Raw genomic sequence first — 16,068 nt, forward strand, 5'->3', positions numbered from 1 at the left:
TTGGAGGGAGCGTGATACTGCTGACACATTGAATTCGGCTTGAATACATTCACCAGCTGAAAAACAAGATAAAGGGGAGAGGTTTGAATTCTCCAGAATCTTCCTGCCTTCAAGGTTCAGCCCTGCCAATGATAAATAGGAATTTGTTTTTTGGGCGATAACAGTTTCTCTACTTTTAAGAGAGAGAAACTTTCTCTACTTTTGTGAGAAAAAAAATGTACTAGAGAGTTCTTCCTTTCCAGGCATTTGGTAACATTGTTGTCCATAATGCATTAGAGACTTATATTTGAGATAGTGTCTAAATATTTATAGCTCCTCCTGGGGTATGAATGTTTGATTTCCTAATGAGGGACCACTTGAGAGCACCTCCCCCTCATGCCCAGCTTGTGACTTAAAGATGCCCATTAACCTTCAAGGGCAGCGGCAATTTGGGGATTGGCTGTGATAAGAAATGGGGATTGTAAATTTCCACGTACATTCTCTTCCAGGGAAAAGCTCTGAACCAAGTGCTTTTAAATTAGTTTTTGTTTCATCTCTGGAGAAGGGACTGCAAAACTGAGGGGCGATGGAGAAGCTGGAGTAGAGACGAAAGCAAATGTAGTGATTTGTTGAGGACATGATGGTGACAGCCAACATTGTGGGGTGGAGAGGAGGGTTAAGGGATGCTGCAGCAACAGAACTGGTTGGGTGTTAGACAGCAAGAGAGTTACAAATAAAGCTGACTTCTAAACTGAGAAAATCAGGAAAATATTCGGGTCACTCACTGTGGTGGGGAATTGGTATTTGAGATCAGGAAGGGCAAGGAAGGGGAGACGAGAATGAAGATCTATCAGACTCACTGGCTAATAGAGCTTGATAGAGCTCTCAAGCTCATTGCCTCTAATTGCCCATTTTAAAGATGAGGAGACTGAGTCCCAGAAAGGTGAAGCTAACTCATCCAAAGTTCCATAGTTAGCAAAGGGCAGAGCCAAAATCAGAATCCAGGACTCCTATCATCATCCCATACCCTTTCCAAATTAGAAATCAAGAACTGGAAAAAGTGGGAGGGTTTATCTAGATTTTGTAGAATTTCATTCTATAGCTGGTAACACACAACTTCCTCATAGGAGAGGGTATGGGGCAGAGGTCACAAACTGAAAAGCTTATGATTTGACCCCCACTCTATTTTTTAAATTAATATTCTAATTTATTTCTAACATTTCAAGATTAGGCAAGTTTCTCTATCAATCTGGATTTTTGCCTGCTCTGGGAAAAGCCAGTCGATCTGTCAGAGGTTTAGTAAAGAGACGCCCTCCTTTCAAGAAAGGGCGTCGTCTAATTTACCCTCATCTACCTGGTTGGCTTCATATTATCTACCTGACCCCTCTAGCCCTTGGTTTGCAATCCCTGGGAGGGCAGAAGGAAAGCAGAGGCCCTGAGCCCAAGACTGACAGTTGGGATTGTAAATGGCAGGGAGTGAAGGGAAGTGACCAAAGGAGCCCAGAACAAGAAGAACCTGAGCCCTGAGGTCACAGAAGCAAAAGGTCTTGTCCAAGAATTCAGGGACAGGGTTTTCATCTGTTTTTAGATAAAGTAACAGGATGTGGGAACCAAAACAGTGGTCAGTTCTCCAATACCGCACAATGCTGATGACTTATGCAAAACATCCTCTTTCCTATTTTTAACTAGATCACAGAAGCTGCGTCAGAGGACTTTGCTGCTGACTAATCCTGTTGAGGCATCTTTCTCTGAATTGCATAAATGTCATCTACATAGGCTAGAGAACATTTGAGAAAAAGAAAAACTGTAAAGACTACTGCATACGGGGCATTCTTATAAATAGTGTTCTGAGTGGGATCGGGGTGTTCCGGGCCACAACTTTCTGGAAGTTGTCTAGGATTTCATGGTTGAAGAATGCAGACAGAGAAATCATTCATTTGTGTAAGCCGAATTAATGATTCCGTGACTTTTTGCACTCTAAAGAACAGTGAGGACTGTTTAGAATTATGCTGATTTTTCAGGAAAACAATTTTCTAGTTGTATGGATATCCCTGCACTAGCAATAGGCTTTTTATTGGAGAAAGGAATCAGGAATGACAACAGAGGTTTCTCAATGCTTTATAGGTAACTTGTGGACAAGTTAGCCTCTTTGTGCCTCAGTTTTCTCATCTACAAAACAGCAATAGCAGCAGATCCTCTCTCATGGGGTTTGGGTGAGGATTAAATGAAATAATTCACTAAAAACAGTATCTGGCGCCTAGTAAGGGCTTACTAACTAATAACTATTATGATATTTTCTATGAATAACTGAATTGAGTCGAGAGACAAGTGCTTTGGCTAAGCTACTTGGTAGCAGTACCAGAATTAGAGACCAATTTTTAATTCAGTATCCTTTCTTTCATCACGTGTTTTTAAACAACTTACTATTTATTTTCTAGTACATATTAACATTTCCTCTTGCAGGACATAGCACACTTACTGTTTCAGTACAAACATACTTCCACAATGGTTTCCTTTGGAAAAACAATTTTGATTGATTTTTTTTTACTCCCTGATTAATATATCACATTTAGAGTGAGAGTACTGCTCACTTAGAAAAAAGCAAGACTTTCAATTAGCAGGTCTTCAGCCACTGACATGGCAATCTGACTTTAAGCCATATGAAATTACACATGACATTTAGAATTGAGTAACCATTCTGATTGCTTCTTTGTGTCTGTGGAGAAAATAACATTTATTTTGACCAAATGTTATTTTTTCCCTTTTTCATCAAATAAATCATACTTAGGAGTGGAGTGCTTCTGTTGTTCTTTATGATTCATTGATCAACTGTGAAAGAACAAACACATCAAATGCTGAAACTTGAGTTACAGTCCATTGGTGATTCTCTCCAGGACACTGCTGTCTCCCGAAGAATCATAGGCTTAAAGAGATAGCAGAGATTTCAGAGATTCTTTAGCTAAACTCCTTGATCTTTATAGATGAGAAAATTGAGCTTAGAGAGGTGACATGACTTGCAAAGTCATCCAGCTAGTTGGTGGTGAAGAGGGATCTCAAACCTTGTTTTTTCTGACTTTGAGTCCCCATTGCATCATGTCCTGCACCAACTCATGTATTTCTAAAAAACCTTTCTGTATTATCAGGTGTTGGCAAACAGCCACAGGCCATGTCCAGCTTGCCACTTGTTTGTGCAAATAAAGTTGTATTGGAACACAGCCATGCTCATTTGTCTACTTACTGTCTATGGTTGCTTTCTTGCTACAATGGCAGAATTGAGTAGTTGCATCAGAGTTGCTCTGACGTCTGATCCTTCATAGAAAACGTTTGCTAACCTTTGTTGTATATCAAGTTTGACTGAAATTCTCTTTTTTTGTTTGTTTCCACTCTTTTTGCATCAGACCCTATTGTCAAAAGTTGAAGAAAGTGGAGTTGGGCAGGGAATTATGGGAAAGAAGAAAGAGGAAGAAAAGAGCTAACATTGCTAACATTTATTTATCTGAGACAGGAAGTATTCTAGAGGCTTTATATATGTCATCTCATTTAGTTCTCAAAAAGATGCTGGGAGACTCATATTTTTCAGCCCCAATCTGTACATAAGAAAACAGGCTCAGAGAGATAAGAGTTAAGTTGCTAAGTTTATGTCACTAATAATTAGCAGAATGAGGATTTGAATCCAGCCTTCTCCATTCTAAGATTCTATAATTCTTTCAATTACATCATGTGGTGGTTGTAGTCAAGGTGACCTTTCATTTTCTTAAAAAAGTGTTACACTATCCTCCAAATTGAAATCGTTTAATTAAAAAATAGTATTTGGTACCAAATCATATTTAAAAAGCAAGTAACTATAGGTTAAAATTGTATAATTCATGGTGTTGTCATGGGTTTTGTTTTTGTTTGGGTGCTTGTTTATACAAGTAAGTGAGTTGGACTGCAGATGATGAGAACAATACATTTCTTGACAAGAAATTTGCATTTGGCATTATTGAAGAAACTGAATGGCTCAGTAACAGGTAGAATCAAAGAAACTGAATGGCTCAGCAACAGGTAGAATCAAAGTCCTGTATGCATGTTCACACAGATAATTACATAGATACCATGTAATGTGTTTTTATTTAATCAGCAATCCCTGCTCTCCAAGGCTTGCCACAATTCTCTAAACCAGTGGTTAACGAACAGACCTAATCATCTGCATCACCCATGAAGTTCCTTAGGGTACACACTTCCAGGACCCTCCCTGCACCTACCTAAGTCAGTATTTCTGAGTTTAGGTTTGGGCGTCTGTAATTTTATTTTATTTGTTTAACCTCTGGAGATGGTTCTGATGATCAGCCAGCTTTGGTAACCATAACCCTACAGAATGAGTGAGCAGGCAAGGCCTGCGTCTTTGTCCCAGTCTTTCCTGGTCCTCCTCTATGCCCTCTAAACCTGTCCACCACCTGAGCCCCACGCTTTGGTCAGTGTGCATGCTCTTCTCTGTCTTTGTCGAATGAGGCCGAGTGCAGTGGTAGGGGCACTTCCTTCACCACAATGTACTTCCTCAGCATCCAGTAAAGTGGTGCAAACACCTTCTGCCTTAATTGCAGTGACTGTGGCTTGTTACGCTTTCATTACTGTCATTGCCTTTTTTGTTTTCTATTTGCATTTGACAGAGTGCTCCAATGACAAATTCAATTCTGATTTCTTTTGCTCCCTGAGTACAAAAGTAAAGTTCATGGACACTCAGAATTGAGATAATAAAAGGTCATAAATTGTCCCCACTACCTAATTACTTACTTCCTTTTCTTTCCTGCTTTTAACAATGTCACCGTAATCATGATGGATTGAAACCAAAACGGGTTTTGAACTGGGAAAGCTTGGAAAAGCCTCAGCCACCTGTTAATTTGAATTTTTCCTCCCCACTGTGTGGGGGTTTTATTAGCCTAATATAATATAGACATTTAAATATAGACATATAACTACGTTCAACCCACACTCATTTTTTCATCCAGTTCCTCTCTTCCATACTATAATCTCAACAATTGACTTCAGTAGTCTTTACTACTTTTGGGAATCACTATTATTGAGTTTGGATGAGAGCGCTAGTTTTTACTTTCTTAGGGTGAGATATGTGTACTTCTTTCTCTTAAGTGAATTAGGACAAAAATATGTAACATGTGAGGACTTCAACATATCCCATATTACAATTATGATTGATTAGGTCCCAAAAGACAAAGTAGTAGATACAAAATCTCAGAAGAGGAAAGATAACATTTTTTATCCCAAGTAGAACAATAAAAGAGACCTGTTCTCATGAAGGTGTTTAGAATTACCATGTCTTACTATCAAAGAGAAACTCAACTGACAACAGAGTTATTAAGCACATCAGAAAGACACTTGATAGCCCCTAACAAAATATGGAACCAGACTGAGACTTGTGAGACGAGAAATGGTGACTTAGGCGATAACGCAATATACTTTTATAGGCCATTACAATTAGAGGTGAAAAAAGGGTGCTCTATGAAATTGCCTTGGGCAGTACCTTTCTGCCTCCGTAAGATTAACAGCACATTTCACAATGGATGTCTCAAGAAACTTAACATTCATTTAAATCAAAGTGAGTAAGCTGCAATTAAATAAGCATTTCCCATCCAAGTGAGATGGACCCTAATGAGTGAATCTAAATCCTGTTTTCAAGATCAAAATTACCTTTGGTGACAGCACTGCTTTCCAGTCTGTCCTTCCAACAGGGAAGAGCACTTCAGACTGAGGGCAAACGTGCCTAACAGAAAAAGACAGTGTGTCCTGTGACTCGTTAAAAGTGATATGGGGGCTGGGCATGGTGGCTTACCCCTGTAATCCCAGCACTTTGGAAGGTCAAGGTAGGTCAATCACCTGAGATCAGGAGTTTAAGACCAACCTGGCCAACATGGTGAAACCCCGTCTCTACTAAATACAAATATACAAATATACATATATATATATAGAAGCTGGGCTTGGTGGCAGGCGCCTGTAATCTCAGCTACTTGGGAGGCTAAGGCAGGAGAATTGCTTGGAGCTGAGAGGCAAAGATTGCAGTGAGCCGAGATAGCACCATTGCACTCCAGCCTGGGCGACAGAGTGAGACTCCATCTCCAAAAAAATAAAAAATAAAATAATAAAAATAAAAGTGATTTGGAGTGTAGTTAAAGACAAAAAGGGGCCCAAATGTATACTTTAACAAGAATTGTATGAAATTTTAATGCACATGGTACGTAGGCCACCCTGTCATAAATATCAGCCAGGGGATTTGCTAAAAGAGGAGAAAACAAAATAGAGGCGGGTAGAGGGCAGAAGTGCAGGTGGTGGTAAGAAGAAACTAGGAGCTGTTAGGAATGGGTTTCAGAAAGAGTTCTTTCATAAGAGGGCAGGGAGGAAAGAGACCATTGTGGGGGCAATAGACATGCAAGACATTAAGGACAGAAGAGTTTGAAGATAGTTTACTGGCTTTTTACATGTATGTTCCCCTTGGCATTTGCTTGTGAGGCTGTCGTAGAGATTTCAACTGTTTTTGGTTTATTTTCTTTGAACATTATTCTATGCTGAAACTCATCACCAGGGACCCAGCTAGAGTCCTATTACATTGTGACATAGGCGAGATCATGTGGTTTGTTTGGAAGACAGATCACATAACCATTTACCTGGCAGCTCTTTGGCTTTGAGGCATAACCACGTGCTGCAAGGTGGCTCTGTAAACTCAGACTCCTGAGAGGACTGCATCATATAGTTCTGTATTATCCAGCATGAATAGTGACTGCCATCATAGACCTGAGGAGAACCGCTGGTGCGATGTGGCTGAGGAGTACCCAGGGTCTCTCATGGCTTGTCTGCACTTGCCATGTCCATTTGCTTCTTCCTAATCATTTTCAGGACTGGAAGCCAGAAATAAATCTGAAGGGACAGAAAAGTGGATAATTGGGCATTGGAGTTGGAGTCATTTAAAATGCCTCTGACTTAAATTTTTCATTGTAGGGTTAAAGATGTTGGGGAAAACAGCAAAAGACTGAAATAACCTTATTTTTGTGGGTTATGTTGGTCTTCCATTGTCTATGGGCTATTTCCCAACTCTGTAAGTTGCAGATGGCTGATAGAAACAATGTGAGTGATTCTTGTCCATGACCTGCATATGAACTCCGCCCAGTAGAGTACAACTGACCCCTCCCATCCACCCTTAAAGAAAAAGACAGTTTTTGCATCTATTAAGCAAATTCGTTGGGTATTCCTGATGGCCTATATATATCTGTGTGTTCTTTGAATTATTCTTTGGTTGTAATTTTTCTTCCCATTCCCTCATTAATACGTATGTATTAAATTACATAAAATTTTTGATATATGTCCATTTTATAGATGCATGAGTCATTATGCTTTTATTTATATATTTGTATATATATTATTATATTTTTATCTATCCTCTCTCAATACACACATACACATACACTGGAAAATGAACAAATTCTTTGGCATTTACAAAGCTATAGTAGACATTTCCCTGTCTGTTTTTTCTTTACCTAGGAAAGCATATCTTATTGTGCTTTGCCCTTTAGTAGTCAACACTAAGGACCTCTCCAGTCGCCGCTTTACAATGACTGAACATACTTACTTGAAACGAATATATTAAGAATATCTTGTAGTATCCTTTGGATCAGCATTCAAATCACAGAAGTAAGAGCCCTAGCCATGTATGTTTGTTCATTTTCCCCCAGTGTCCTATCTACTGCTGGGATACAAGCCCTGATGTGAAGCTGAAGCATTAAGTGCTTCGAAGTCCCCTTTCCCATTTCCCTCTCAAACTCAACACTTCCTCAATTGGAGGTTACACCACCATCTTGGCCTTACCTTTGTAAGATAGAGACTCAGCCGTTTTTTGACTTCTCCCAGCGGCTGCTTTGATCTTTTTTTAAGCAGCTTTGCATGCAGGTATTGGATGCGCTTCCTCTCCATGCTGGGGTAGAAGGATGCTGACACCAGGATTTTAAGTTGCATAAGGATAGAGGACAACAGTCCCAGCATCACTAATATCACAAGAATGACACTGAGAGGAACCCAGGTCTCAGATAGAAGGAATTTTGGTTTCGGGATACAGTTGGGTTCAAACACAGATATATTAAAGGAAGAATCATGGAAAATATCTTGAGTTCCTTGTTTCTAAAATGAAAGAATAAAATAATCATGATGCATGCCACTTTTGTACTCAGTCCTTGTCTTTCTCAGTACTTCCCTGCAGCACACGGCACTATCTTCAAACATGCAGGGAGCTTTGGCCAAAGGAACTATCACATATTCCTTTGTGTGTTATGATTGGAGCAAAGGAGAAGAGATGTGTCTTATTTGTAACTATTGCAGTGTTTTCTGAAGTGGGTTTGTAGAAATACAGTAAAGATTCCCTTGAGAGAAGTGTATTAAATACATTTTTTCACTCTATCCCTTCTTTTGAAAATCACAATGCCCATTAGACTGTTGAAGGCTCTGAGAAGTAGGCAGAGGAATCTTTTAACTTTAGCCAGCAGTTTTCCTAACAAATTTGATCACGTAACTCATTTTCATGGAATATTTGTTTCTACATGTTAGGACATATGGGACAAAAGAAAGAGCGAGGAGTCAGCTAAACTCAGGGAGAAGATTGCTTTAGAACATAGCCCATTAGGACCCCATCATATCCTCCCAATACCCCTTAAGCAGACCACAAGGTCACAAAGATGTTGAGGCATTAAATTATGTTCTACATCTACCTTCCGGAGCTTAGGGGGGATTATTCTTATTTAGTGTACTATATTCCCTTCTAGGTTGATACACTGGCCCTCCAGCCCACGTTATTGAAGGAGACTCTAAAATCATGTTTGGGCAGGTCCTAAAAATAGGAAAATTTCTCATCCCTATTGGATGCTCATGAGAGGTACATTCCTTCCTTTTTGAAAGCAAGAGCATAAGCCAGTTGTCCTCAGCAGACTGACACAGAGGGCAGGAGGTGACATTGAGCCACCCAGCCAAGCCACCCAGGAGAGAAGTGTGTGCTGATCCAGCTCTTTCTTTCTCTGACCTGGGAAAATCATTTAATCTCTCAGTGGATTTGTTTTCTAATTTGGCAAAACAGGAGTTAATGGACCAGATCCTGCCCATGAATAAACTACTCCCAGTGTAAATTAAACACCTTGGGGAAGGAACATTAGCTTTACAGACTGGGGTGCTTAGTAAGTTATTATCACTCTAGTGCCACAGAGCCCTGGGGCCAGGAAAAGGTAAATGACTTCTCAAAAAGATCCCAACCACACCCAGAGGACACTGGCCACCTTGGATCTATCCCAGTGCCTGTGAAGACTCTGGAAATCCCAAACCTGGGACCTCTACACAAATGTCAGGTCAACTCTATAATTTCCCCAGCACTGTGCCGAAGCAATGAAAAACATTTGTGTTGCCTCTCCCTTTCTCTTATTAAAAAAATAGTCTGCCTACAATTAAATAGAGAGATTTCAGTCCCCAGAGCAAAGACATGCACTCTTTTTAATACTGTTGAAGAAACAAACACATCGATTGAGTCAGTGATGAGAAATCCTGCAATAAGAAAGCAGCGGGTGTTCGGTCTGGGACAAAGTTATTTTGTCTAGAAATTTAACTGGGGATTTTGCAGTTGGGAATCAGGGCTTCAGAAAGTTTGTGTGGACACTTTTGTATGGGGTTGGTTGAGGGTAATGTGGAAGACAAATTAATTCTTTCAAAATGCCAAGCAATATACTAAATGGTACCCCAATGTTTTAATATATATGTTCCTCTCTTAAATAAACAATTTATTGGCACAGCACTAAGCAATGAATGGAGGGCAGGCTCTGGTGTCAGCCAGTCCTGAAAAGTTAATGCTGCCAAATGCAGTGAACATAGTAGGTGCTCAGTAAGTAGAAACTCTGGCTATTTTTATTTACACTGCCCACCCACAGAGCTAGCTCTACTTGGGTCATTTCCCATCTTCTTTATTTAAAACATATATTTAAAATCATACGAAAGTGAGAAAGAAATTGGCAACACCTTGAGCCAGTGTTTCTCTTCCTGCGTGACTTTTCCTTGGCAAATGTGAGGCAATGGTAAAGACCAGGAGCCCCCAAGGGCACCCTGGAGTAAGGGTAGGGCATCGCCAGTCATGCAGAAGCTGGTTCTTGGCAGCACAGTCTCTCAGATACAGCAGGAGAGAGTTTGAGAAGCGCTCCCACAGCAGTCTCGTACTCACATCTGTTCCAGTGCCCACCACCCTGCTGTTTCACGTGTGTACACGGTGACCTCTCTCTCAGGACATAAGCCCCTCAAGGAGGCCCTCACAACCTAGACATCTTCGCACCCCCAGGAATCAGCAGTGCCCAAAGAACAAGGTGTCAGGACATTGTCATTGGAAAGCTGGGTTTTTTTGGAAGGCAGAACTTGCTTTTTTCCCCCTCTATCTAACATGGTGAGAATTCACAACACAGGTATGGGTACTGGCTAAGAGATAAGTAAATGAGAGAGAAGAAAAACGTATGAGAGAGAGGGAGAATTGAGGGGGGAAGCCAAGAAAGGAGAACACAGGAGGGGAATGGGAGGGAAGGAGCGAGGCCCTTTTCCTGGCCACTCCTAAAGATCAAGCATGTCTGAAATTCTTGTTTGGCTTTCAGCTAAAACACTACTTCCATTATCCACCGCTCCAAATAGCTAGAGCAACAGCGTGCCTTGTAATTAACGGGATTCTTCAGGGGATGCAGAGAGCTCAGAATAATCAACTCTGAGAAGCAGCCCAGGCTTAGGAGGGCAGGAGCCATGGGACTAGATCTGCTGAGCCAGACGAAAGGGGAGGAAGAGTGTGGATGCAGCAGGGGGATTTGAGGCCCTGAGAGGGAAAGAGAGAAATGGCAAGCAGGGCTTCACGGGAGGGTTTGCAGGCAACATTGTGGCCGTTTTTCCTCTATGATTTCCCCAGCAGCTGGCACAGCCTACGGCAGCTTGAGGAACAGTATGGCAAATCAGACCCATGGAAACAGGTACTGGATACCCCATAAATGTGTACAATGATTATGTGTCAATTAAAAATAACCATAACAATTACAAATAATAATTTTTTAAAAAAAGAAACAGCTGTTGGCGTTTTTGAGGCAGGAGAGCAGCAGGACTTGCTTACTGAGCCTCTGCCATGACCCTGTGGATAGAAACAGAATATAACAAAGAAACCAGCCAAAATCATCTAGGACCAAGATGGTGATGAAAAAACCTCTAGTTGTCCTCGCTGCTCATTATATGCTAATTATAATATATTTGCATAAGGCACTCCTACCAGCACCATGACAGCTTATAAATGATACCATGGCAATAACCCAGAAGTTGTCTTATATGGCTTGGGAACTCCCCACCGCTTTTCCAGAAAGCTCATGAATAACTCACTCCATAATTAGCATATGATTAAGACTAGGTATAAATACAACAGACTAACAATCCAGGAGTGCTAGTCTGGGCCACTCTGCCTATGGGGTAGTCCTTCTCTGCCTGTGGAGCAGCCATTTTGCTGTACTCTGTTCTAAAAAACTTGCTTTCTTTCACTGTCAGCTCACTCTTGAATTCTTTCCCAAGCAAAGCCAAGAACCCTCCTAGGCTAAGCCCCAGTTTTGGGGTTCACCTGCATTATTTTTGCCAGCCTGGGCTAGTGTACTTAAGCCCAGCATGCATCACACACATGCACATACACACCTGCACACGTGCATATACATCCCATGTCATTCAGCCTGGCAATTTCTGGGTTTAAAAAACAATAAGCTAAGTGTCTCACAATATCCAGATCCTCTGAAATGTCAACATAAGCACAAATATCCACAGAGAAAATGGAAAAGAAATGATAAACGATGGGATGCCCCATCCCCACCATCTTCTCTGTTTGTCCATGGTTGCCAAGAGGAGGGAGAGGGAGAATAGAGAAGAGAAAGCCAGATCCCTCAAGATGCAGGAGGCACCAGCTCAGAGACAGATGCTGTCCTGGCTAATGAAGATTTTTCACAGATCCATCTGATGGCAATTAGGAGTTAACTTTCTGGCTTTGTTCTTGGAGTGAAGGGTTTAGAACAGGGGTTCTCAATCTTGGCTGCACGTTAGAATTACTCTGGGAGGTTTTAAAAATCTCTCACCCCAGTTCAATTAAAACAGAATCTCTGGGGATTCTGGAGAGAGATATTGAGTTGGTTAGTTCAGCTCCACAGTGATGCAACTCTGTATCCAAGGTTGAGGACCTCTGGTTTAGAGGGTCCTTGCTTTCTAATACCTAGGCTAGAGTTTCTCAAAATGTGGTCTATGGACCACCTACCTTGAAATCACAGCCATGCTCATTTAAAATGCTCTCCCAGTTAAAACAAAATCTGTGTAAATCGAGGCCTGAAACTCTATATCCAACTCAGGAAATTCTTAACACACATTTAAGGCTGAGAACTAGTAATCCGGTCTTTCTCAAAACACCGAAGTGTAGCTGTGTAGCATTTTTAAAAGTGGGTGCTACCAGCTACCAGCACCAGCCATTTTACTGGGCAACTTAGGAGCCCTTTTCAACAATCATCCTTTTAAACATTGTGCCGATGCCTTGGGAACCCTCTTGTGTTTGATAAGGGCTCAGGATGCACAGCAAAGTTCTCGCTCAGAGAAGGTGCTCAACGTCTACTTGCCCAAGCTTGAGGATGAGAAGAAGGCAGGTCCTAAATCCCTGTCTCTTAGGTTCACGCCAGATAGTCCTGCTTGGGAATCCACTTCATGTTCAACCTCAGAGATAATTATTTCCACATTTGAGTGTTTGTTGACTGTAGGAGGCTGGAGGATGCCCTACAGATACAAGGTGTTAGTGCCTGGAACCTGTTAATGTTACTTTATTTGGAAAAAGGATCTTTGCAAATGTTATTAAGTCAAAGATCTTGAGATAGAGAAATTACCCTGGATTATACTGGAAAGTCCTAATACAATCATATACATTCTTTAAGACAGAGGCACAGAGAGATTTTCCACATGCGAAGAAGAAAGTGATGCGATGACAGAGCAGAGATGGGAGTGATGTGGTCACAGGCAAAGGGATGCCATCGGCCACTAGAATCTGGAAGACGCAAACAGCAGCAACAACACCTGGGTTTTAGCCCAGCGACACTCACTTCGGACTTCTCCCCGCAGATCTATCCGAGAATAAACTTCTGTTATTTTGAGCCATTCAATTATTGGCCATTTGTCACAGCAGCCACAGGGAACTAATGCAGAATCACACCCTAACATCGGGACTTCACTTCAATTTAACCTGCATTTTTGGGTTCCTTCTATGTGCCAAGCACTATGCCAGGCACCAAGGATGCAAAGGCAAATAAGCCACTTCCCTGCCTTGGGAGGTTCATGATCTTTTGCAAGACAGACCAGCAAATAGCCAGGATACACCATGGGAAGTACCTGTGGGTCCCTACCTCTCCATGCAGCTTCAAGCGAACCTCAAACCCTGGCAAGCTTTGAAACTGTTTGCTCACTGAGAAAATGAGCCGATACAGCAGATAATCTACAGCTGCAAACAGCACCCAGATGCCAAGATGGGTAAGTATGGGGAGGAAAAACAGCCCCAGGTTTTTCCTTTCTTTAGGAATCGGCCAGAAAGTCGGGATGATGACATACTTCCTCCTTTCCTCCTTATTCAGCGGGAGCACACAGGGCCTCTGTTGAAGTCGCTCCCTTTCATCAAACTGAACAAATTGTCTGGTGATATAGATGTTTTCATACTTCCAACCACAAGGGCCCAAATATCGCTTCATGAAGAGGCCAGTGCCAAGTAGGACGAGCGAAAGCCCTGCAAAGGCAAGTAGCTTCTGACCCAGGGAGGACAACACCTCTGTTGTGGTTGCCATCTGATACAAGATGCTCAGGACTTCCCCTTTGCTGTCATTTAGCTGTGCCTCCAGGATGTGGCTGGGACTGAAAAGAGAGACTGCCAGGGTCTGGTTCCAAGAAACAAGGTCATCAAATACACTTAGTGGAGTGGCAAGGCCATAAATCCACTGAATTGCCTCAATATATTTTTTCAAAAGTGGAAAATGTATGGAAAAGCTCTTTGCCCTTAGGTTGCAAGTCATACCATCTAGGAGACCTTTAAAGTTGTGAAAAATATTTTCTACGTGTCCCAAGATGACGATCCCTGTGCCAGCTGCAATCAAAGCGTTCCTGCCTTCACGCAGGCCACAAGAGAGAAAGACGAGAAGAATAAAACATCGTGCATGCTTGGAGCAACACAGCAGAACACATGTGATAATCCAGGAGCCAGCAGCCGCCATGACTGATGATAGAAACCAGCAGAAGGCCACAGACAGGAGGCCCACTGAAATAAGAGCAACCAAACAGCAAACTCCCAAATGCTGGATAAAGTCCATCCATCCAGGGCTTCTTGGAGACAAGTAAGTCTCCCAAAGACTTAGGAAGATATCAGTGCCTAAGGTCCAGGTACCCATGCTCCCTGCGTCCTGAAAATGAAAAAGAAACCAAGGTCAGAAACTGCTTTTGAATGTCCTCTGACCTTCATAAAGGCCATGGGGGTAGACTGACTGCAGAAAAAGTGGCCATAATTATTTACTCTTCCTGTGTCTTCTCCCTTGAAATATGACTTCACAGCTTCTTCCACCTTCCACCACCAAGAGATGAGGTCTATTCCTCCATCCCTTGCATCTGGGCTGGCCTTGTGACTTCTTTGCCCAATCGAATGCAGCAGAAATGCCAGTGACGATCCTGGGCCTTGGACTCACTCCACGTGCTCTCGTGGAACTCTGCTCCTGCTAAGTCCAGATGCATTTCCCAGCTATCGCTGCTGTAACAGATAACCACTGAGTGTTTTAAAGAAGCACATATTTATTCTCTCACAGTTCTGGAGGCCAGAGTCTAAAATGGGCCTGCAATACTGTGGTCCTTCTGGAGGCACTGGGGGAGAACTTGATTCCTTGCCTCTTTCAACTTTAGAGGCAACCTACATTTCCTGGCTCATGGACCCTTTTTCCGCCATCTCAAAGCCAGCAACGTTGCATCTTCCCTCTGCTTTTATCCTTACATATTCTCTCTAGACTCCGATCCTCCCTCCTCCCTCTTCTAAGAGCCCTTGTGAATACGCTGAGCCCACCCAGATCATCCAGGATAATCTCCCCATCTCAAGAGACTTAATCACATTTGCAGGGTCTCTTTTACCATGCGACATAATATATTCATGGGTTCTGAGCAGTAGGACATGGACAGCTCTGAGGGGTCCATTATTGAGCCTGTTATACCAGGCTGGAATGCTGGATGACGAAAGGCACCTGACCAGGCAATTCCATCAGCTCAGCCAATAGCCATCCAACGGCCAGATGTGAGAGAGGCCATCCGAGACCAGCTGGTTCTCAGCTGACCCACCGGCTGACCACAGACACGTGAGCCATCATAAATGCTGATTTATTTCAAGCCACTGAATTCTCTACTGGTCTGCTAGAGAGTCGTTGTTTATTGATAAGGGTAACAGTCCTATATCATAAGTCTTAATAGTTGAACCCTAGGCTGATAGGCTGAAATGTCAATAAACTGCATTATGAAAGCTTACTCTTTAATAGTCATCTGTTTCCTTGTGCTCAGTTTTACAGACCAGAAAGCACACCAAGGGCATCCAAACTTAAATGCAGCTTTGGACTGAGGCCATTGTGTCTCCGCTCTGTAACCATGGCTTCTTCCCTCTTATGCCCCTGCTCTCTGAGAAGAGTTTCCTCCTGAGACTCTGACAAAGAAAAGAAGAATATTTATTTTGTGTCACTGAGATAATCATCTTTTCTTTTCTCCTAGATCTGGAATAATTAGAATGAAGGCACTGTGGAGCTGCTAACACACCATCAGCCACACAGATTTAGGTCTGTGATGCTCTCAGAGAGACTTGGATTCATTTGGAGTGATATATATATATATAATAAAATCGATATTCTCTCCTGATTGACATGAAAATATCTAGTAAGTGTTATATCACATGTATGGGATTTTAATGTGGACATTGATCAATTTTTAAACAATCTCAAATAAATCCCGTCTCATTAAATAGGATGGGTCTGAATTTAC

General features: G+C 42.0%; 1 protein-coding gene across 1 annotated transcript; it reads right to left on the reverse strand.

Annotated features, from left to right (window-relative positions):
* Window positions 1-6,139: 6,139 nt before the first annotated feature.
* On the reverse strand, window positions 6,140-14,454 carry DCSTAM (dendrocyte expressed seven transmembrane protein). The gene is made up of 3 exons (XM_011731575.3): window positions 13,425-14,454; window positions 7,831-8,139; window positions 6,140-6,885 (listed from the first exon to the last, which is right to left on the reverse strand). The coding sequence occupies exons 1-3, from the start codon at window positions 14,451-14,453 to the stop codon at window positions 6,811-6,813; spliced, it is 1,413 nt and encodes a 470-aa protein (XP_011729877.2). The 5' UTR covers window position 14,454; the 3' UTR covers window positions 6,140-6,810.
* Between the last annotated feature and the right edge of the window lie 1,614 nt (window positions 14,455-16,068).

Source organism: Macaca nemestrina, chromosome 8 (assembly GCF_043159975.1).
Source record: "Macaca nemestrina isolate mMacNem1 chromosome 8, mMacNem.hap1, whole genome shotgun sequence".
Classification (NCBI taxonomy): Eukaryota; Metazoa; Chordata; class Mammalia; order Primates; family Cercopithecidae; genus Macaca; species Macaca nemestrina.

What these genes read in the sequence shown, in the direction of transcription:
- DCSTAM (XM_011731575.3), bottom strand. Translation starts at nt 14,453, where the DNA reads ATGGGTACCTGGACCTTAGGCACTGATATCTTCCTAAGTCTTTGGGAG. An exon ending in GCTTGAAGCTGCATGGAGAG is followed by an intron (nt 8,140 to 13,424) that starts GTAGGGACCCAC and finishes CTTTCATTTTAG; the next exon opens with AAACAAGGAACTCAAGATAT. An exon ending in TGAGTCTCTATCTTACAAAG is followed by an intron (nt 6,886 to 7,830) that starts GTAAGGCCAAGA and finishes CTGTCCCTTCAG; the next exon opens with ATTTATTTCTGGCTTCCAGT.